This window comes from Paroedura picta, chromosome 2 (genome assembly GCF_049243985.1).
Source record: "Paroedura picta isolate Pp20150507F chromosome 2, Ppicta_v3.0, whole genome shotgun sequence".
Taxonomy (NCBI): domain Eukaryota; kingdom Metazoa; phylum Chordata; class Lepidosauria; order Squamata; family Gekkonidae; genus Paroedura; species Paroedura picta.
This window is the reverse complement of record NC_135370.1, coordinates 113,881,978-113,906,413: the sequence shown is the minus strand read 5'-3', so window position 1 is coordinate 113,906,413 and position 24,436 is coordinate 113,881,978. Positions and strand designations below refer to the sequence as shown.

At 41.1% G+C, this 24,436-nt stretch overlaps 1 protein-coding gene across 5 annotated transcripts in view; it reads right to left on the bottom strand.

Moving 5' to 3' along the window:
• The window catches only part of PDHX (pyruvate dehydrogenase complex component X), a 56,975-nt gene that overhangs the window by 32,333 nt on the left and 206 nt on the right, over positions 1-24,436 (bottom strand). Inside the window, exons 1-5 of one of the 5 annotated variants that reach the window (XM_077322145.1) lie at positions 24,200-24,349; positions 13,067-13,150; positions 9,468-9,568; positions 6,869-7,077; positions 4,611-4,709 (exon numbers count right to left, since the gene is read on the bottom strand). In XM_077322145.1, coding sequence (XP_077178260.1) covers positions 4,611-4,709; positions 6,869-7,077; positions 9,468-9,568; positions 13,067-13,150; positions 24,200-24,260 — 554 coding nt within the window. In that variant the 5' untranslated portion in view covers positions 24,261-24,349. Of the gene's footprint in view, positions 1-4,610; positions 4,710-6,868; positions 7,078-9,467; positions 9,569-13,066; positions 13,151-23,081; positions 24,015-24,051; positions 24,157-24,199; positions 24,350-24,436 lie in introns of those variants that run through there. The other 4 variants (XM_077322148.1, XM_077322146.1, XM_077322144.1 and 1 more) reach the window with 4 other exon arrangements.

Below are 24,436 nucleotides of genomic sequence, written 5' to 3'. Positions count from 1 at the left end.
AGTTTAGGCTCACTGTGCTGCCTCTCTTCCTATGCACCACAAAATGTGCTACAACTGGTTACTGAGCTCTGCCAACTACAACTGCTTAGTGATCTCTGGCCCCAAGGAAGCATGGTTGGCCTCAACCAGGATCAGGTTCTGGTAGAATGAGCTCCCAGAAGAGATCTGGGCCCTGTCAAGAGTTAGCAGCTCTTCTGCCAGGCATTTGGTTGAGGTCAGTGACAACATCTATGGGCCCCCCAGAACCCCCTACCATTAAGATATGTCCAAACTGTGGGGTTGCAATCATAATGTTACCTGTGATTAATAAAATGTTCAACCATTGCTTATGTTATGGCTATTGTTGCTGATGCCTCATTGCTGATGATAGTTACCTAACTTCTTGTATACTGTTACACGGTTCATGTTCTTTGTAAACCGCCCTGAGCTGCAAGGGAGGGCAGTGTATAAATGCAATTAATCAATCAAACTATGGAGGGAGTGGGTACAAGGAACAATTCATAGGGATGGAACATGCATTCCAAAGGATTCCTCTTGACTTCTTAAGTACAGTTCCAGAAAAAGCACTACCAAGTTCTGTACTGTCTCATTGTAATTACAGCATCTGTAGGATTTTTTATGTCCTATTCAGTCTCTTGGATGTATAAGAGGCATTTAGTTTCTAAAAAGAGTATTAGGCATATTCATGAAGGTTATATCTAGCAGCGGTTATTAACCATGGCAACTAAATGGAACCTTTATGTTCTGAAATAGTATACTACAAACACCAAATGCCAGGGATAAACAATAGCTAAGGACTGTTCCCTCATGCCCTTCTTTTAAGCTTTCCTAATTGGCTGCATGTGTAAACAGAGACCACAATCAGCCCTCACAACAAACCTACATCCATGAAAGGCATAAACAACCTTGTTTTCATGTTCCTTTTTTCCTGCTTTCCACTTTCCCCTCACACACAGAAATCGACTAAAAACTTGCTGGTTTGAGATGCCTTAAATCAAGTTCCAGTTTGCTATTACAGATTTGCCATGGATTTGGTTTGTGTGTGTAAGGAACATGCTCTGGTGTACCCATGGCAAACCAGAGCTTCAATCATAGCTTTCCAAATCAGAAAGCCCATCATATTTTGTGCTGAACTTTTGAAAATAACAACAACTTTATATTGTTGCATGTTACTGACAGATATCTGTTGATTATGCCTGAAGCCAGCTAGAGTATTGAACATGATCAACCTGAATCTGATCCAGCGAGGAGGAGGAGGAGGAGGAGAAGAAGAGGTGGTGCCACTTTTCTCTACCCGAGGGAGGCTCAAAGCAGCTTACAGTCACCTTCCCTTTCCTCTCTCCACAATAGACACCCTGTGAGATGGGTGAGGCTAAGAGAGCCCTGATATCACTGTTCAGTCAGAACAGTTTTATCAGCACCCTGGCGAGCCCAAGGTCACCCAGCTGGCTGCATGTGGGGGAGCGCAGAATCGAACCTGGCATGCCAGATTAGAAGTCCGCACTCCTAACCACTACACCAAACTGGCTCTTTTGCCATTTGCAAAGGCCATTTGCAATTTTGTTTCCTTATTTTGTCTGTACAGCTCATTTTAGACATCATTCACAATCCAATACAAGAACAAACAGAACTGGTGAATATATACCTGTCAGTGCTAAATCAAACATAAATGTTTAAGCAAAGGAAACACACACAAGAAATTATAAGTGCGAGCAACTGCTATTTTAAGTAATGAAGTCACAAAATTATACAGTCTTCAATTCCTTAATTTAAAAAGCCATAACCATCAGTTACAAAAAAAAATTACAAATAACAGTTTGGAACTTTATAACATTTCCCACGTTAGTAAGAGGTTTCTGCCATGCACATAGTATTTAAAGGCATGAAAACTTACTTCAACTACAGCCTTATAAACTGTTAGCAACTTTTTGATACTGTTACTGGCTTCAATGACTTCCAATTATTAACATATTCATAGCTATATATAAACCTTAATAACAGTAATAAATAATAACAGGGTTAAACAGGATGTACCATTTGTCAGCCCTGAAGATGCTAAAATGTACTAAAAATTACATATACAGCATGCATATATCTTCTTTTAGATGCCACGGTCTGCCATAAAATTTAATTGCTTCCCCTCTGACTTGTATTGGTAATATATGGCTGCTGGTTATGAATGAATTTATTCGTGACATGCAGTGCTATAGTTAAAAATTATGGAAGCAGACTTGAACCATTAAAATCAATAGGGGTTTTGCTACAGATCTCAATAAACTATGGATCACAGTCTTAAACAACAAACTAGACATGTCATGCAAATTCATTTTGGCAATTTGGAAATGTGCAAACCACTGTTCAAATGGAGGATAAAAATATTGTGGTTTTTTGCACAGTTCTTGACATCACAATTTTCTGGAAGTATGTCATATACAGCTCTCTCTCTCCCCACCCCCCACTCACCCCCAAGATGTTTGCTTCAGTTCTGCTTCAAATTCAGTGGATTTATATGGAATATTTTGTTTTCAGGATCTTCTCTTCCATTTAACAAGAAAGAAACTGCATTTCCAGGCAGTAGTAACAAATGGACACAATATCTTCAATCAAGATAAATCCTAGTATCACCAAACAATAACCACATCTTTGCTAGTGTGGACTTATTAGTAAATGAATACTTGTCATTTGCATCTAAATGCGTTTCTAACACATCACAAGAAGTATTACTGGTTAAGATTCAATAACTCTGAATTCCATTTCAATGAAAATTGTGTCTTACTGCCACCTGCAGTTTTCAAAAGAACCAGACTAGGAATTTTCAGAGCAAAATACTGCCACTTGGATTAGTGAAATCCTGCTAATAGGAGATCAGATTCCTACAAGGGACTATGGCAGAACAGATTCTAGGACCACATGAACCCAGGGAGGAAGAACTTTCCACAATGAATGGACATGCAATGCTTTTAAGGGAAATAAAGTGGGGAAGCTAAAAAGAGGTCAAACTGTTATAATGACATTCTAACATCCTCCTTTCCAACTTTTCCTCTATTAAATGTGGATTGAACTCTGTAGTCTTTCACAAAACAAGAAGTCACATCGTGGATCAAATCATGAAATTATTCGAAATTGAGACGCCACAAAGGTGAAATCATCATACAAGAACAAGTGACGGTGAGCCTTGCCTGGATTTATATCCGGCACCCAGCAACATACAATTGCTTGTATTCTTGCTATTCGAATAATTTACCATGTTTCTGGGTTTTAAAAAAATGTAATTTTCTGGTTTTCCTTTTGTAATAATTTTTTTATATTAACCTGCTCCTGCCCACTCTGCTGATGTGTGCTCCTGTATGCTAATGTGGACTTATACTTTGGTTATACATACTACAAGGTTTCCTTGGGTGAATATATTTATATATTCTTTATAAAAGAAGATTAAGGGGCTCTGGTCACCATAAAGATCAGGAGGGAAAGCGTTCTGGTATCTGAAAACTTTTATTTAATGCCATTTCCCCAGGAAACCCGTTCGAGGTGCTTTACAAAATAAAATACAATAAAAACATAACTAAAAACTCAGCCAGAGTATAAAAATCACAACATAGTGAGAATTTAAAATGAGTCTCATAAAATAGTTCCCAGGCTAAAAGCAGATTATTAAAATACTAAAAAACAATTCCTTAATTAAAAGCCTAGATAAAATAGAAATGTTTCAAACTAGCTGCAGAAAGAGAGTGTCATATAGAGTTATAGAGTTATTTAATACAGTTTTGGATCTTGGATTGGGATTACGAGTTGCAGATTGCTTGGGACATCAGGAATATGTTGCTGAAAGGTCTGTGCATGCCTCTAGATGTTTGCGCTTCTGTCACAGACACATAAAACAGCAGTTCTAGCACAGCTTGAGTACGTAACCGTTTCTGCTTGAATGCCAGACAAATAATGACTACAACTAATGTATTAGTTCAGGCAGTAAATAGCTGAAGTGCTGTGGTTAGGACAGGACTGTCACAATTCAATTTATAAGTCGCTCTTCTACAGCTAATGGATATCATTCAATGGATAGTTTGGGTTGTTTAGGAGTAATTCGAGCCAATTTAAAAGTTGCTTTCCATGTCTGTGCATGCATGTGCAATCACTGTGCATGTGAAGTGATTCCCCCCTCCCATCATGGTTTGCCCTAATTCCACTAATATAGACTTCTCAGGTGACAAGGAGTTCTTCTCAGGACCTGAAGCACAGGCCCCCATGAGTATTCCCCAGGCAGACCACCTTGACCCTGCCACAAATAACTGGTTATGCACCCTACCCCCAGTGAACAAGATCCCACACTCACAGAAGTCCCCTTGGAATATGAGAGGAAGGATGACCAGGGCAGAGACAAGGATCTGACAAAGAAACATACAATGAGCAGATTGGTGTCATCTTCTAACATCGAATCTAATGACTGCTTTATAACATCGAATCTAATGACAGCAAGGAGTTTTTTCAGATACTTCCCTATATTTTAAAGCTCTATTCTATCAGGCTGTAATCAGGAGTGAAATATGAAAACAGTATTAAAACCATTTACTGTGACAGACAGGGAGGGAAAGAGAAGTGACGAGATGACATACTCCTTAGTGAAGATTCCTCGAGGGCCTGAAGGAGTGCTGTGATGTGCATCAAGTCCATGTGTCTCCAGAATATTGCGGGCTGCAGGGCTTAAGCGAAAGCTAAAAACAAAAGCAATTAATTGATTAAGAGGACATGTAAAAAAGGAATCCAGGTTCAGTAAGGAAGTTTATGCCTTACACACTGTAGGTAGACAGCAGGGCAGGGTGTCCAAATTGTCATGATACATTTGCATATATTTTAGTTACCATTAAGAAATATGAGGGTGCCTCCATATATCCTTTTCTCTAAAACTCCCATTTCTCAATGTGGTACAGTGGATCATGGGAAAGATTAGAAGACCCAACTCAACTTTCAAAGCATACAACTCAAATCGTGAACACCACATAATGTCTGAGAAATGAGTTCCATTACAAGCCTGGGGTGGAGGAAGGGAAGCTGCTCTGAAACTTCCTTGGGTAGTAAAAAGCGGGGAACAACAACAACAAAAAAAAACAGCTCTTCTCTTCTAAACTGTATCCATGAATATTTCCTACATTTAATCCCAGTTTTCCTTCAAGGAGCTCAGGGAAGCAGATATGATTTGCTCCTCCTCCATTTAATTTCCCCAGCAGAGTGAGAGAGAGAGTAATTGATCTAAGGTCACCCAATGAGTTCATGGCAGCTAGAGATCTGAACCTGGATTTCCCTAGGTGTAGTCCATTTCACTCCTCTTTGATCCCTTGGTTCATTCTGCAAACTTCTCCGGTACCATACAAATACCAAAGTAAACATCAGTGAGGGGTGATATACAAATTAAATAAATAAGTAAAATAAAACAAATAAATAAAATGAGCCCCATTTTCACTAAGATAAAAAGCTAGCCTTGGCTAAGGCTTTGTACCTTGACCAGGATTAATGATGGCAGGTTCCTGAATTCCTAATTGTCTCTAAATAAATAAATAAATAAATAAATAAATAAATAAATTTTCTTACCTCAACCATAGACCTAGTGGAACAGCTCTGTTTCACAGGCCCTGTGGAACTGTCCCAAATCCTTTTGGCCCCCACCTTGGTTGAGGGCAGTTTGACATCCTTGGGGCCAGGGATCTTGAGCAAGTTCTGCTCACTCAATCTTAAGACTCCTTCGGGGGACGTTACAAAACCTCTGAAGCGTGGCATCAGCCACAAAATTACTTACCAGATTCATTTTATAAAATGTACATTCATCCCAATCTGAGCCTCAATATCCTCTCTGTCCCTATCCCTCTCATTTTAGATATGTCCTTGCTGTATGTCAGTTGCTGAGAGATGACACTTTTATCTAGCAATATAACTAAGTTCAAATCTTCTGTTCAATGGACAGCATTTAATTATTGCATCAGGAAAACTGGAACTGGGCTTTTACAGAACCATGCACAGCCTCACAAATGCATCGGGCAATGGTGTTGACAACAACCCCTAGGAATCCCTCCTCCACTTATTCTCCTCAGATGGAATTCCACTACTATTTGGTGAAAGGATAACAGGAACTTCTGTAAGGTATTCTACAACCAAAGATTTCTGTTCTCAATCGTTTTTTATTTGTGATGGATATTCAGCATTAATCATCTGTATACGGATCACATTCAGCAGGTTATCTTTAACATTAATGGTGTTTTCATTCTAGTGCCATGAGGACAGTTTTAAAACAGACTTCCTAAGATCCAAAGCCTGCTTTCCTTTTTAATAAGTATTATATTAACATAACGAGGTATAACAATATTTACTTTTTTGTAACAGAGATTTAGAAGGAAATACAGTCACTTCCACACAAGAATTACACAATTAATTAAAAATGTTTAATAGTGAATGATAAATTAACCAAGCACTCTGTTTCCACAGAGCATAAGGTACTGGAATGTCTATTTTCAAATCCAAAGGGAAGGAAATGTAACCAGATCTATTGAGGGGGGCAATATTGGAAATGAGAGAGAAGTCAAAATTATTATTTGGCGTTTTGAATAAAATTATTTAAAATTATGGAAATAATAGCTGCAGTAGAAAATATCACTGTTCCACATTTTGCATTTCTCACTACAGCTTTTCAGATACATGGTAGCTGAAGCCACAACTACTTGCTTGTGGCCACACAAATTAGGATCATGAGGAAATGGAGATCAGAACCCAGGCCCCCATTCGCCAACATTTGGGTATACTCCAATGAAATAAATCAAATATGAATTATTATGTCATATGCAAGACTGAAAAGACTGGTTTATAATAAATACTGAAAACTCACTGTAGTTTTCCAGGTTGTTGTTCTATTTTAGGCACAGGAGATACAATGGCAGGGGAAGGGACGGCTGCTGCTGCTGCTGCTGCTGCAGGAGACAAGGGAGGTGCATCGGCTGTTTCACTTGGTATTTCAACTTGCTGCCAGTTTTCTCCCTCTTCTACCAGCAAGCCGATGATCGTGCCTAGACGTACATTTTTGCTTCCTTCTTCCTTCTAAATCACCGTGGGGGGGGGGGTAAACCTGGTTATCATTTTAATTTATGTATAGATACACATAATGCTGTCTAGGCTAAAAGATCAATAAATCTTTGTTGGTCTTAAAGGTGCTACTGGACTCTGATTTTATTCTGCTACTTCAGACCAACTCGGCTACTCATTTGAATCTAGGCTAAAAGACATGAGAACTTCAGACAATGTTAACTATTTCATCTGTTAATATAGCCCAGCTTTACTTTTGAAGTTAAGTTAAAGTCAGAGAAACTGGCTGAGGATATTTTAATAACTATTCCAAAAGCTATACCCATGTCATGTATCTCTGTCATTGGTACATCACAAGTTAGCTAACCACATTATTTAAGCCAGCAGAAGCTGCTGCACAAATGACTCTGGGAAGAAAGTTAGTTTAAACAAGCTGAAACAGCATACATAGCAAGTGATCATAGGATGATCTTACTGATAATTGTCTTCAATAGGATTTTTGCAAGTGAGTCAGAAGTCAAAGAATGCAGCAACTAAGCATTTTCAGATCGAAAAGCCAAAACCACTTTGGGTGTGTTCAGACCAAGGTCTGGGGATACAATAGAAACAAAAGTTTGGAAATGCTAAGCTTGAAGAAAGTTGGGGAAATTCAGGAACAAGCCTTCTGATTAATTGTTACAGATCTTTGACTTGGATCTGAAGGCAATGTTCTGTCAGTGCAGCAGTAGCTTCTCTTACAAGACACTTTTTCTGTCTGTAAAAGAGGAAAGATTTTAGATGCCTCCCTGCCATATCTGCAGAGTTTCAGTTTACTTCAGATCTAGTGATAGATAGGAGCACCATATGGGAGGGCATAGAAGGCTACAGTGAAACAGGAGAAACGGGGAATGTGACTTGCTTTAGCTCAAGTCCTTTTGCATTACTTAGGATCCAAGCCTATCACCAGGGATTTTGTTCAACAAGACTAGACATTAGACTGATATGGTTGACACAATACTTCCAGACTAGCTATACATGATTGGGTCAAACCACTTCAGCTTCTCCTTTATGCCGGGCTTCATTTTCCACAAATGGCATCTTGATAAGTGAGACACAATCTCTGATTAAGCAACGTGCTCCTGCCTCTTCTAACCAACCTTTGCCTCCTTTCTCATGCACATACCCCATCCAAAGCTTGCACACTACTTCTAAGTAAAGATTTGCAGGGCTGGACACAAGTTGAGGAGAAAGGACTCACGCTAATAAGGTGAAGGCAGAAATCTTACACAAAAACTTCCCACTACTGGAAGTGATAAAACATGTTAATGCAACACAAGACCAAAGAGTAAAAGCAAAGTAGACCTTGTCTTCTAAAGTGAATAGCAACCATTTGACATTAAAGCAAGGCAACTGTAGCACTTATGTTTTTCTTCTTTTCTCTTTTTCTCTTTTTAAATTCCACTGAACTCCCCTGGTTTTCAGAAGACAGGCACCCTTCTGCTAGTACCCTCGATTCTGATTCCTAGCAGTATCCCTCTGCCATTGTAGGGGTCTGATGCAAGCTTTCTCACACACAAACCTATGGAAATTCTCACACCTAATTTCTTCTTTTTAACTAGGTAGGGGTCCTCCTTTTCTCCCTAGAAGAACTCTTCCTTCTCCTCACTGCCCAAATTCTCATTATTAACTAACTGTCCCAGTTCTCCAGATATTGAGTAGATCTAGTTTCAGCTTTAATAAAGACTCTTCTTCTTTAACTAGGATTTCTCTTCAGAGTAGATGTTCAGCTAAGCCAGGGTATCTCAACGGCTCTGGAAGGGTTTCCTGAATGGGTGGGAGTTAAATAATTATTTATATATGTTTTAAAATTTGTTAAACATTTATCAGGTGATATAATCATATATTGTCATACTGACCCACCCTCCCCCATTCCAAATTGGCCAAAGATGGGCCTGGGGGTGGGGGATGGGAAAGGGAGGCACTCCAGGTGGGCATGCATACAGCTATGCTTCCCAACCATCTTCTGCACCATCACATCACGTCTGGGGTTTCTCGAAGCCTGAAGAATGTTTCAGGAGTTTCTCGGTGGTAAAAAAGTTGAGAAAGGCTGAGTTAAGCACAGGCAGGTCTTTCCTAGTTGCTGCTTCTATCAGAATCATTTCCCTCCAGCACACACTAACTATACTATACCCTCTCAGCTGTTGATGGTCAGTCAGAGTGCTTGGAGTTGCCTGTTGCTCAAGTTATCTCTTAGTGAGAGAATTTAACCCTTCATTTACTTTTTATTCGTTTAACCCTTCATTTAAGTGCTACATAAAACATATTTTACATGTGCACATGTATGCATTTTTGAAAAAATCATACAAAGGAGATACAGTTAAGAGTTTATTGTCTGGTAAGCTATCAGTGCAGAAGTCATAACATACCATTATTTTAGCCAAGATGCCATCATCGCTTGACTCCATGGTAACAACTGCTTTGTCTGTTTCAATTTCACACAATGCATCTCCAACATTCACAGTTTCTCCTATAAAATGAAAAAAATATATAAAAGTAATTTAATATATATATTAATCTCCAACTGAAATGCTGGATTATTGTGATCGCAGATAAACAAGAACAGCAAAGGACCACAGAATGACAAAAGAGGGTACAAGATATACCCTGAGATGGCCCATTATTGCAGACCCTGACTCGGTAATAAGCAGGATTCATGTGATAAACTGTTTAGAGCTTCTAAAAAGGGCTTTCTGATAACCAGTATTTTAATTTGAAAATGTGCTCATGGGCAAGCAGCTCCCCCACCCACCCATTCCCCCACAAATGAGAACAAATCTGAGGCACAGCTGTAGGTCTATTTCTTTTTAGTATCTCTTTAACTGAAACAAGGCATTAATTTTGAATGAAAACCTGTGTCAGGTAGAACACAGCTTCTATACATGGCATATCTCTCTAAAGTAGAATCATTGTAGCAAGCATTTTTGTCCACTTTTAAGATCATATTCACATCTGCTGCCTCGTGATAACAGACCTATGAACACAAAAGCTTTTGCTAAGCAAAGATGCATGGCACTGCCATGTCTTCTATTAAAACAGGATTACTGTGGAAAGATACCTGAATGGTTCTGGAGCCAAAACAATTGAATACACATATTTTCTTTACAGAGTACTAAGGCAACAAAAGGCTTGCTTATATAGCAGACTTGTATGCAATGCAGTTTTTGTTAAAATATGAAAAAAAAAGCTTTTAACAGTCTTGCCTAAAGGAAGGAAATGAAATGACTTATCTTAAACCCTAAATTCGATTTGTTTTTGCTTTCTTTATGAAAAACTTGAAAATGGAGCAGTAACAGCAGCAATTTGCAATAACCCTGTCACTGAAATGACACACACAGCTTTGTCTTGGCTTTCTGTATTACGCTTATGGAAAAGTAAATAGACAAAACTGAGGGACAGTGCAGTGTATATAACTTGGTTGCCTTTGGCAACAAGGAAACAGCTGCCACATGGAAACTCCTTTCAAACCAATATTTGGTCTCTGCAAACATTGTACTTGAAAAGAATGAATAAAAGACTGTTTATCTGTCCAATAAGCACCTGTTAAAGAAACCCTTTTTATTAAGGCCCAAGGAACTGAATAGATATCTATCTTTTACTACAGAGACTTTGTCTGAAGTCTAAGATACTAGCCTCTTGGATCATAAAGAAGTCCTTTATTCAGAATGTCAAAGCTCAGTAGAATATATCATGGCTCCTTAAAGTCCCTAAGGTATTCACGCTCTTTAATTTGGAAGTCTTCTCAGTTCTGAAGTTAAAGATTTAAAGCAACTTTATAAGACAGTTCAAAAGGATATACTAAATAAAAATAAAAATTTGTCAATTAAATAAACTCATATCTGATATGATTGGGGCTCCTCCAGTGCTGGGCAATGTTAAGACCATCTGTTAATTATGGGCCCCCTCTTCCCACTTCCCTTATTAGATGTTTTATTGGGGGATTGAGGACTACTGCCATGGGTTTGTTGTTGTATATTTTTGCTTTGTGTCCTTGGATTGTTTTAATGGGATTTTATTGAGGTTTAAGCATGGACAATTGTAACCCGCCACGAGCCAGTCTCGGGAGTGGCAGGAAATATTTTTTAATAGCAATAGTAATAGTTATTCTGCTTACTTTTTACCCTATTAGATTTGCAAGCTACTTTTTGACCAGGTACCCTGAAGCATTTCACAACATTTGCACAATGCATCTGTAATCAACTTAAAGAAAAAAGAACATACCATTCAGTTAAACAAGCGAAAGATACTTGAGGACTATGACCCAAGTATCAACCAGGGCTGGCCTAAGAATTTTGGGCACCTAGACTACAGCACCTGAGCAGCTCCCCCACTGTGCCACAGGGAGATCACAAGATGGTATCCGTTCCTCTCACCTCCAGACTGTATTAAATTGCTGCTGCCTGCTCTACTCATTCCCTAGTAGTGGGGCAACACCTGCCTTTCTCACACTAGAATGGGTCACCATTGCCCCCCCTCCTCACCTCTCTACTCAGTCAGGTGAGGCAGGTACCTCCCTGGACAGGTTCTGATGTCATAGCCAGGCTAATTGATGCCCCTCTGCTCAGCAGAGCCCTTCTGGTATCAACAAGATTCAATGTAGTATTGTAGGAAGCTAAATGCCAAGTATTCATGGCTAGCTTTGGGCACAAATGATCAATTTATACTTATTTGAGGAAAGGAAAAAATTATTATGGACAGAAATCCAGGTTGGTGATTAACAATGTTTTCCAGAAAAACTCTCTGTCAATGTGTTTTGAAAATAGCCTATTTTTTTTGGAAATCAGCAGCCAGCCAGTATTTCAGCATGGTCACATATTTGTAAATTACACAGGTGAGAACAGAACAATTATCTGCAGTTTCACCTGCACCGAAGTGCGCCTTCAGAAAAAATATTTGTGGCTTCTCAATGTTAACAAATCTGGATTAAGAATTGGAAACAGCACAGATTAAAACAACATGTCTACAATTTGGAGGCAGAAATCTTTTTTCATGGATGGGAACAAGTATGCCCAAATCTCAATAACAGAATAGAATTCCAGTCAGAGCAGTGAAATAAATAGCTTAAAATAATTGAAATCACCCTTTCATTAAAAAAATGATGTCATGAACATTGTCTCAGAGATCTAAAGCTTAGCTCACTGAATCACATGTCTTTCTTTTTCCATTAAGGTTTCAATTTTTAAAAAAGAAATTAGTTGAACAGTACTAACTTAATAAAAAGAAGAATTATGTATGGATGACAAGAATCTAAAGGAGCAGGGTATTATGAATAATATCTCAAAAAGTCATTTTATGAAAGCTAGTCATTGGATTTTTTAAAAAATAAGCCTTTCCTAATTTAGAGAGTACATTATGAACTTGATATATTTTTTCAAGAAATCATTAGTACTAAAGATAGGTGTTATTACATTATTAATTAATAGTGACAGGCTAGAATCCTTGATAAACTATTTTAAAATGTCCAAAAATTTAATTCTGAGTAACTCTCAATAGCCATGTTGGTTCTTCGTCCCTGCTCTTTGTAGGTTTACGGTGAGGGAGATGGAGAAATTCCTGTGAGTGGCAGGGGAGGCCCATCTGACATATAGCAACTTAACCATGTCACTGCCCACATGATCTGGAAATGGCATCACATCTGGGAAACACTCTGGTACTTGGACAAAAACTCAATGGCACGTTTGGCTTTACCATGGCATTTTTGTCCAAATACCAGATAGCTGCTCCAATTTCCCAGATGTGATGACATCACTTCTAGGTCACATGGGCAGTAATGTAGACACAGTAGGCAGTGTCTGTTGGAAATTTCAGTTATCTTGGTTTAAAATTAATCTACTCTGTCACAGAGAATCAATGGATTTTTCTACATGTGGTAACTTGGCCATCCTTTTGGATAGGACAATGGAGCAGATTGAGTTGAAAGCTGCAAAAAAAATTGTGTTAACAAGTAACATTAAGTAGTTCAGATCACCTTCCTGTTTCAGCCATTTCACTATGTTTCCTTCTTCCATGGTGGGTGAAAGTGCAGGCATGAGAATTTTAACAGCAGGGGTACCTGGAGGAAAAAAGAAAAGTAATCTTGAAAATCGTGTTGTGTCATTATCTCAATGTAATATTGAACTTTTTTACTGTTGAAAACCTCCTAAACATTCTTCAGGCTTCGAGAAATCCCAGAAATGGCACAATCATACAGAGTATGGTTTGGAAGCATAGCTGTGTGCATGTCTTCTATCAAGGGTAGTTCTTGCACTTTCAGTTTTCTGGCCATGACTAATATAGCTGCTGTTGTCGCATAAAAGAATAAACTTCTGGTTTGCGTTGGGAGGCACTGCGGTGATATTTAAAAAATTTTTTAAATATAAAAATTAATCAACTTCCACCCATTCAGGAAACCTTTCAAGGTCTGTTAAGAAATCCCAGGATTTCATGAAAGCCTGGTTAAGAAAACCTGATATAGCCTGAAGGACAGGTTAAATTGTGCTTGTGGTGAAGATGATTCACATCCAGTCTAATTTGAAATTTGTGCTACCACAAAATTGCTGCATAATATTCAGCAAAGATATAATAGAGTGAACTGAAAGGGAAATTATTCACTTATGTTTAGTTCATACCACTTTGGTCCCATTACCTAAGTCATTATGATATATATTCTACTGAATACAATTCCCTTGACAACTGTTGAAACAATTAATACCAAAGCATGGTATTAAATTTTTAAAAGATAGCAACCACAAAATTGAATTATGCATGCAGAAAACTATTCTTCTACTTCCTTCCCTGAGGTTCCCTATTAGTTGTATCTGTTTTGTCAACATGAACTGTAACACCAAACTGAACTTCACAGATGACAGGTTGTTAGCAACTATACTCAAGAGAATGTCATTTTGAAATCAGTGTTTAAGGGGAATCTGGAATATACTGTTCTCTTCTCCATTTTATCAGCATAACAACCAAGTTAAGTAGATTAGACTGAGAAAGTGGAACTGGCAGAATCAGTCTTGAACTTGGATCTCCCAAACCCTAGTCTGGCACTCTAACCACTATAGCTCACTGATCAGACCTTCCCATTTAATCCAGGCTGTCAATGAAATTAGTAAGTAATCATTAAAACTTAATAAAGTTTTAAGAGTTTCTTTCAGGTGTTACTTTTATATTATGATATTAGGAGGAGATTTCTTATACTATGGCCATTTCCTTAGGAAAAAGAAAGGCAATTTTCTCAGAGTTACATTAGAAGATAAATAATAAAATGGACCATTACACATTAGGCACAATATGCTCTGATTTAAACAAACAAACTTGTGAATCAGATAGTTTCTTGTGGTTAAACATGCATATATATTAAATCCAAGTGCCTTTGACTAGTGGCATCTAATTTGATTTTTGGAGGCAAGAGAGCTGAAAGGTGTAGGACACGCTGAGACCTGAGTTAATTGTTTTTATATTTTACCTTCTTCCTTCACAAAGAATTTGGCTCTCCTAACTGCTGCCAGTCTAGAGATTCTAGAGAGAGCTTGTCTGCTGGAAGTGTCTTTGTTGATTTATGAAGTTTATCAGACTCTGTTAGTTTCTGTCTGGGCAGAGCGGGGGAGGATCCCCTTGTTGAGGCAGTAACAATTTACCTTCTTCTCTGCTTGGTCAGTCCAAAAGGCTGGAATCTCTTCTGCAGACAGTGGACTGAGCTAATTTTAACTTTAAATTTTATTTTCTTCTTTTTTTAACCTCTTGACTCTCTTCAGTAGGGATAGCCCATTTAGAATTAGTGAGAATCAATGGCATACAGAAAAAGAGACCTGGAAGAGACAGTGTCCCAACCCATCTGAAAATTAATGACCTTTTTTTGCACAAATAGATACTTTATGCAAGTATCTATTTGCATTCCATATTGCAGATGGAGAAGGTTACCCACAGGGTCCAGTAAGAATTGAGCTGAGACTCTCACAAATTCTATTTTATAATGTTATTATTATGATCTTGTTAAGTTATTATTGTTATAATGTTATTACTGTTATCTGTTACCATATGTTAATTTTATCCTTTCCTGTTTTCTGTAAACCACCCTGAGCCCTCAGGGAGGGTGGTATATAAATATAATAATAATAATAATAATAATAATAATAATAATAATAATAATAATAATAATAATAATTTAAAAAGGAAGGCTATGTTTATGCTGCAAAGACAGTTAACCATTCTACTCTCCTAGGCATTACTACAGAGGAGGCAATGAAGGAGGATATGCTTGTAAATTTGGAAGCAGTGCAGTCAGAGGCAGATGGAGGGGTAATATCTTACTCTCAGTCTCACTCTGAGCAAGAGGCTGGGGAGGGTGAACTGTTTAAGCTGATGGCAAGAACAGTAAATTACATCTCTGATTGTATTAATGGAACATCTGATCTGCGAAGTTATCATACATCATTCTCATGCAAGGTGCAAAGGTCCCATTCAACAATGGAATCAGTCAGTACCCAGACACTTGAAGTGATGACCACATCTCCACCCACAGTGAACTATGCATATGGACATGTTAATAGGGAAGTGCCTTTGACAGTTTTGCCTGTGTAACAAAATACAAATTTTCCATTTAGTGTAACAGATGGCTTCTGTACATGCATGCAAGAAACTTGGCTTGTATGTGCTGTAAGGCATTTTGTTAAAGGAAGATGACATGGTGTGGCCTGATCTTGTAAGATCTCGGAAGCAGGGCCAGAACTTGGATGAGAGACCATGAAGGAAGGCTCTTCATTGGCCTTGAAAGAACCTTGTTGTGGTCACCATAAGTGGGCTACAACTTGATGGCAAATACACAGATACTCTGAAAAACTCCAAGGTATTTTTCATTAAGGTAATCATTGATGGTCTCTAATACTTTGTTCCTGCGCAGTCAATAAACGTTTAATCTGCTGTTTTTACTATGTATATATCTATTAGTATTGTTAGAAACTACCTTTAGCATTTGTTAGAATAAATAAATCCCAACACATAAAGCTCACAGATGGTTAGTAAAGAGGATACCCTAAAGCCTGAAAAAACAGTTGTTTCATTATATATCACAGGAAGGATCAAAATGGCTGCCAGCCATTTTTAGCCTCATAGGAGACAACCACTCCATTTCAGAAATCCATTTCAGAAATCAATTTCACTCTTTCCCACTTACTAGTGGGAGGGAGTGAAATGGATGCCAGAAATAGTTGCCAACCATTTTGCTCCCCCTTCCCACTTAGAATCCCAGAAACTAGCTGGCTGAGCATAGGCTGGTCTGTTTCTTTCCTCCAACCTATGCTCAGAAGTGAGGGAGGCGGCAAGGGGGAGACCAGCCCAAAGTCAGTCAGTTTCTGGGCATTCAGTTTTGGAACACCTCAAACTCCAAAGCAAACTGGAATTTTCCAGTTCATATCCATCCTTACTAAGGACCATTGATCTACTTCAAGTGACTTTCCTTGTTCACGCAGGCACCAGGGGCAAGAGACAATAGGCTTCCTCCCAAAACAGTCCAGAGTCAAAGCACAGCTACACAAAAGTCTAAGCATAAAGCCAGAAGGGCATAAGCCATGTCACGGTCCAGAAAGTCAAACCACACAGAAGTCTAAAATACAGCAGCACACAAGACATAGGTAAGTTGTTCTCACACTGGCTCTTCTTTTTCTGGCTGCTTTTATCAAGAGACATTCAAGGCCAAATGTAGCTCTTCAGCCTGCTGAGACATCCAGGGACAAGTTCAAGTTCTCAATGGCTGAGCAGCCTACAGAGTTGCCAGCCCTGATTCTACAGCATCTCAAACTCACAGAGAATGCCCAGTGCTGGGCTGCCAACAGTGCACAATTGTGCTGCTCCTGCACCTCCTTCCATCCCCACCTTCTCTGGCATTCCAAAGGCTCTGGCAATCCCAGAAGTGAGGCTGGCTCTGCAGGGCTCCGCTTCAGCTTCTGACCCCCAAAGTCTCTACTTTGTCTGGTGGGTTTTCCTGCAGCATCCAAGGGCTGGGACCAGCTTCCTCCATCTCTTATTCATCTGAGGGGGTGCTGGCAGGCACAAGATTCCAAGGTTCCAGGCAGAATTTCTCAGCCTTAGGCAGGAAACCCAAAGCATTTGTCTGGTTGACAAGCAGCAGTTGCATTCACATGTTTAGAATATGGGTACTATCTTACATCCCAGGTTTGACCTTCCACCCACTAGTAGCACTTCTGTCTTTCAGAATTAAGCTTTACTTTATTAGCTCACATCTGCTTCAAAACTGCCTCATATTTCAGGGTTTCTACAATCTCTCTGCAGTCAGCTGGAAGCACAAGATATTATCATCTGCTTATTTATAACAACCCAGCCCAAATCCCTGGAGAACCTCACCCACCAGTTACAGGTAAATGTTAAAGACCACAGAGAACAAAATGGAACTTTGCAGGACCTCCCCGCACAAAGGACAAAAAATTGAGCAGCAGTCCCCGAGCACCATCTTCTGAAACGAGCACAGAACAATGCCTTCCAATTCCAATGCAGATAACCAAGGCTATTTCAGTCCCATAATCAGGCCTGAAACCAGACTGGAAGGGATCTAAACAATTTCTCTAATTTAAGGCTTACCCAATGAAACCTCCATGTTAAGTTTCAGTGTACCACTGACAGCCACATAACTGAGGAGGCTATCATTTTGATGTATTGTAAAAAGGACTTTCTGGAAGCCTGTGACTGCCATGGAAGAGGAATATGGGTATATATTCATGAGTTCAGAGCACATCTTTCTGTAATTTTTACAACCACCTTGAGAGCAATGTTAGCATTATCATCTCCATATTGCTGATGGAGAAGGTTTGTTTGTTGAAGCTAAGAATGATTGGCTTATTTAATGATCTTTTGATGGTTGGTCATGGTAGAGACAAGAGTCAAAACAGGATTCCTGACTCAAAGCTCCAAGCCACCACACTACTGCAATTGACTTGGCTGATTGAATCTAACCTTAATCTGAATCAAAAGAACAAGAAGTATGCATGCCTTGCATTTGAATCTATCAACATAGTAGACAAGATCTACAAGCCTGCATTTATTTGAATATCAACATAAAATAACAAGCCACTTTTTTGGTATTAAAAAAATAAAATATTTGTAGAAAAGTATAATACATTAACAATTAACAATATAATACATTAACATAATAAATGAAGATTATAGTGCCATCCTATAAAGCAGCTATCCCCAACCCCCGGTCCAGAGACGGGGACCGGTCTGTGGATCAGTCAATACCAGGCCGCAGCTCCTCCTCGTCCTCCTCTCCAGCTGCTGCCTCGGGGGCTGCCCTGCCACTCTGCCGCCGACTCACCTTTATTGCTCTCCAGCGGCCGCCATGGCTGGGGCTCCCCCTCGGCGTGGCACTGCGCAGCTGCTGCAGAAAGCGCCCTACAGCAGGCGGTAGGAAGTCAGGGGCGCCAGCAGGAAAGCTAGCGGAGCAGGGACTCAGGCAGCAGCGACATCCCTTGGCAAAAGACTACCCCCCCCCCAGGCCTCAGTAAAATTGTCAAGCATTGACTGGTCCCCTATGATAAAAAGGTTGGGGACCACTGCTATAAAGCACTCTTCTATGCCTGTTGAAGTCAATAGGCTTTGAGGGAGTAACTCTGGTTAGGACACCACTGTAAGTTATGTAATCACTAGGGATAAAGCCTGTTGTATCCAGGAATACAATGGGCGCTAGAGCCTCGGGGTGGGAAGTGGAAAGTGGGGACTCTCCCCTTTGAGAAGATGTATGCTGTTTATGGTCCAAAGCCTAGTACTTGGGTCAGCTGCTCCAAAATAGGGTACTGCTAGAACAGGGGTCACTAAACTGTGGCTTTCCTGATGTCCGTGGACTACAATTCCCATGAGCCCCTGCTAACTACACTTTGGCCATCCCTGCCCTAGAGCAACCAGGAGGATTCTGGGGCAAGGATGCATGTCAAAATAGTCTTGGGGCACGTTTCAACCTCATTTACCACTAAGCTTTACCCCACATGATGCCAGCAAGTTTCCAAGGCAAAGATAGGAAGCGCTCTTCTCTCTCCGCTGTAACAGAAGGAAATTGGGCAGAACCTTCTGCAGGAAGGGCTGGGTCTCCAGGGAAGTTCTGAGCAGCATGAAGTGGAAATCTTAGCCTCTCCCATCTTTCTGTGAGCCCCATCAGTCACAAGCAAGGAAACAAACACCAAGGGCAGCCCAGGCTGCAGGTGGAGAACATTTGCAAGTTGCCTGCCACTCACAGAGGACTGTGTCGAGGAGGGCTAATTGGGGATGCAGCAGGCTGGCATCCCCAATTACAGTACCAGAGAATTCACCCTTCAAAACATCCATTTTCTCTAGGAGAACTGATCTCTTTAGTCTGGAGCTGTAATTCAAGGGGGCCCTCCCCTCTCCCTGGCATTCACCCTTGGCCCTCCCCTCTGTTTGTGGTTTAGGCCGGGGCCCTTGGGCTTTTCTTGACCTGCAACTATGCCTCAGAGTTGGCAGGGGTGGCTTGGAGGCATGTGCTGGCAGCCTCCATGTCAGGTTGACGGGAGGGATAGCTCAACAGCCAGTGGGCCCCAGAGTCCGTAATAGGGAGAAAGTGGTGGTTGGGGTAGCAGTGGGGTGGGTGCTCCCCCTCAGAGAAGACACAGGCTGGCTTCCCTAAGTTCTGTAGGCAGGAGCCATAGCCTCAGGAGGGTGAAGCCAAAGAGCCCCCATGCATCCCTGACAGCTCACTCACCTCAGGAGAGGTGGCAGGGGAGGGGTGGAGACTGCAAAGAAGCAGCAAAATTATGTTAAGATGGTTAGGGGCGGGAGTACTGATCTGATTGGGCAGCCACTGGATGGATGGCCAATCAGACACATAGTCACCGATGATGGACCTGATTGGCCCATAACTGTTAGCACCAACTCCTCTCAAGACCCCTTACCAATTTATTTATATGCTCATGGTTACAGATTTTTAACTTGTGCATGCATCCAGTTATCCTTCTGTCTGCTTACAGTAGCTTAGCTATCCGTATTGGTCCAAGACCCTGCCACAGATTCCAAGGTTCCAGGCAGAGGCATTTCTCAGTCTTTGGCCTCATCCACATTCTAAAAATGCTCAACAAGTGCCATGGCACTGCCAGGCACCACAGTGGGGCCCTGGGATCAATGCTAATAAACTGGAACTTCATCCCTACAAAATAGATTTGCTACTAGTAAGTGAAAGATTGGCCTATGAATTGAATTGTCACTTGTTCCAAATGGCATTGCACTCCCCCTAAAGGAGCAGATTCACAGATTCCGGCTGTTGTTTGATGTTGGCCAGAAGCACTTTTCATCAGCTTCAACTGGTGAGCCAGCTGCACCCTTTCTAGGCCAAAAAGATTATTATTATTATTATTATTATTATTATTATTATTATTATTATTATTATTATTATTATTATTATATTTATTTATTTCCCGCCACTCCCTTGCGGCTCATGGCGGGTAACAGCATCCCAGAATCCCAATTAAAACAATAATAACGTTACCAATATTACTGGCATGGCAAAGAACAGCAGCTCAACTCCCCCCCCTCCCACTACTAGCGCGTGGAGAGGAGGTCCTGATGATGTTTTACTTCGGGTCCGAATCCTGAGTCCCCAGAGAGGGCATAGATCTATATTATCAGCCCCAGCCTCAACCATAAACCTGGTGGAAGAGCTCCGTTTTGCAGGCCCTGCGGAACGTTGAAAGATCCCGCAGGGCCCGCAGCTCTCCCGGGAGCTCATTCCACCAGGTCAGGGCCAGAACCGAAAAGGCCCTGGCCCTGGTCGAGGCCAGGCGTGCTTCCCTAGGGCCGGGAACAACCAGCAGATTTTCACCCACAGAGCGCAAGGCCCTGCGAGGGGCATAGGCCGATAGGCGGTCCCTCAGGTATGTGGGTCCCAACTCGCGTAAAGCCTTGAAGGTTAAAACCAGAACTTTGAACCGGATCTGGGCAGCAATTGGCAACCAGTGCAGCTGCCTCAGCACTGGCTGGATGTGGGCCCTCCAAGGTGTGCCAGTGAGGACCCTAGCAGCTGCGTTTTGCACTAGCTGAAGTTTCCGGATCAAGGACAAGGGAAGGCCTGCATAGAGCGAGTTACAGAAATCTATTCTGGAGGTGACCGTTGCATGGATCACTGTGGCTAAGTGTTCGGGGGACAGATAGGGCGCTAGTAGCCAGGCCTGGCGAAGGTGGAAAAACGCCTGGCCTGCTACTTTTTTAACCTGCGTCTCCAAAGTCAGGGAGGCGTCAATGGTCACACCCAAATTCCTGGCCTGGGACGTGATGGTGAGTTGCGTCCCTGCCAGGGTGGGTAAGAGTGCTTCCTGATCCCGCCCCCTACGTCCCAGCCACAGGACCTCCATCTTGGAGGGGTTGAGTTTCAGGCGACTCTGATCAAACCATTCCATCACTGCTTCCAAACATCTGGCAAATGGTTCCGGGGGGGGAGTCCGGGTGACCGTCCATGAGGAGATAGAGCTGGGTGTTATCAGCGTACTGGTGGCAACCCAGCCCGAAACTCCATACCAGCTGGGCCAGAGGGCGCATAAAGATGTTGAATAATGTGGGGGGGAGGACCGCGCCCTGGGGGACCCCGCAAGGGAGTCTATAGGAGCGCGAGAACTCATCCCCCACTGCAACCCTCTGGGTCCGGTCCTGGAGAAAGGAGCGTATCTAGCGTATCCAGATCTTGCCAACTGAAATGCAGGTCCAAGAAACATCTAGATTAGATTACTGAAATGTGCTCTACATGGAGTTGCCCTTTAAGAATGCCTGGAAACTACAATTGGTACTGAATGCTGCAGCCAGAACATCAAATGGAGTCAGCCCTAGAGACCATATCACTTGGTCAATCTACTATGGCTTCTAATTTGCTTCTGGGACCAATTCAAAGTACTAATATTAAATTTTAAAATATTAAATGGATAGTGAACCTATCCACCCACTAGAGTCATCTTCAGGGGCCCTGAGCCTGAAGCTAGAATGGCTAGAATCTGGGAATGGACCTTATCAGTTGTGGTATTAGTATTATGGAATTTCCTCTCAAGAGAGATTAGTCTGTTCTACTCTTTTACTATTTTGTGCCAGCAGGTGAAGACTTTTCTGTTTTGCCTGGCCTATCTTCATTGTCCCTCCTTTCTGTTTATGCATTTTGGTTGAGTATTGTTTTTAATTTTTTATAATAACTAAATTACCAACACAAAACTATTTAATGACTTTCAAGCACTTTTCCTGAGGCCACCAGCACTTTATCCTTCACAATTTCTTTGGCTCTGCAAATATTATTGTTTCGTTTATTAAATTACAGAAGGTATGAACCACTTATTCACAAAGGTGACTAAACACACACCAGTTTTCTTTCTTCTTTGGCAACATTTTCAAAACCTTTAACCCCGTTTCGATAAAAGCAAACCAAGTGGCACTTTTAAGACTAACAACATTTATTCCAGTGTAAGCTTTCCTGAGTCAGACTTGAGGAAACCTAATACTGGAACAAATGGAGGAAAGAGACGGTTTGAAGTACACATTAACTTTAAAACATAACTGCTGTTTTTTTTTCATGGACGTTTACCAATCTCTAAACACAAGGGGTTTTCTGAGGATAATGTCTACCATCAATGGAAATGGAGGCCAGACTAGAAATAAATCTCCAATAGCTCCGACGGGTCAAAGACAGCTAAAGCTAGAATCATACCTGCATTAACCAAAGACTATTAAAGATGTTATCGTAAAACCGAAAACCAGCAGTTTATTAACACATGCAGCTTTGTAAACCTCAACCACAGCACCACACAAAGAGAAATCAGCGATATCCCCTGTCTTTGTTAACGTTAATTTCCTACCCTATTTCTAATTACACATCCTTTCGCACACATGTGCCAGGCCCACCCCCAAATCTTTCTCTCCAATGTCATGATCTTCACGGATGAAATCCAACTCCGGCACTTGGGAATGCATAATTAACAGGGGACGTTGTATCTAACGAGCCAAACACTCACCGAGGAACTCCCCGCTCTTATGCAGAAATTTCCAGCTCCCTGCGGGAGGCAGGGAAGCAAGAGCCCCTCGCGCTACATGCCTGCCGAATAGCAAACTTAGCATTCTTCTACCGCCGCTGCAGCTCAGCCACAAGGAGGCTGCCATCTTTCTCCCCCTCCGAACTCCAGGGCTGTCCTTGTCGCTGCCTGAAAAAAAAAATGCCGCTCTACTCCCCCCACATCAGCCGGCCTACTACTGCCTGAACCAAAATATACACGGGACGGGTTTCCACGAGAGACTTCAGAATAACGCCAAATATCAGCCATATATACGGAAAAGCCATTCCCTGGTTTATGACACTGATTCCGTATGACGAAAGTACAAAAAAAAAAAAAAAAAGCTTGGAAATCTGCCTTAAGCTTGCTACATTTTAAGAAAGAGACAATATAAAAGAAGCAAACCAGGCTTGTAAAAAACGGCGGCAGCCTATCTCAGCACTTCTGCCATGTTAGAGAAAGCTGTACCTTTCGGTTTTCTGCGGCTCCTTTAACTAAAAATGGGACAACGCATCTGACTGCAGATTCGCGTTTCAAACTATTAGTTACCATAAAGAGCAGCTCCTTTAGTATGAGACACAAGCAAATGTAGTGTGTTCATTAAGGATAAATTCCAGAGGGATAAATATATTAGATTGATGGTGCCTGCGAATCAATCATAGAAGCGGTGGTGTGCTTATCTTACTGCTTTCTAAAGACTAAACTCAGAACTACTTGTGGTCTTAAAGGTGCTGCTGAACCCAAACTTTATTTTAGCCTCTTTAACAATGCTAATACTCCAATGCTACATTGATGCCCCCAAGAAAGCCTACTTTCTTGAATTAGATATAATTTCATCAGAAATTGCATCATTTTATGCAGAGTTTTATTTTTGTTTCTACTCTCCAGTGTGCCCTAGGGCTTGTTTCACGCTGCCAAACCTCCTTAGGCTTACCTATTTCACATAGTTGCTGGCCAATTTGTTATTGCCTGAGTAACAGACACCCAGGAGCCCGTCGATTACTGTTGTACGATACAAATAATGACCTACGATTCTACCTTTAACAATTATTATTATTAATAATCATATGGTAAGCTCTTACAAGTGAGTAGTCCCAACAAACTACACTTCTCTGCCAGTCCCGTGCTGTTCAGTGGGGCCATAAACGTGGGTGAGTTCCTTATTATTAGCCAGCCGAGTGAAGTGTCCCCCCCCCCTTCCGAATCCTAGAACAAAGCCCGCCCTGCCGGGCACAGCCTCCTGCTCTGCCTCGGTTTCCTCGAATAAAACAAAATCAGAGCCCAGTGGCACCTTTAAGACCAAGAACGAACAAATCTTT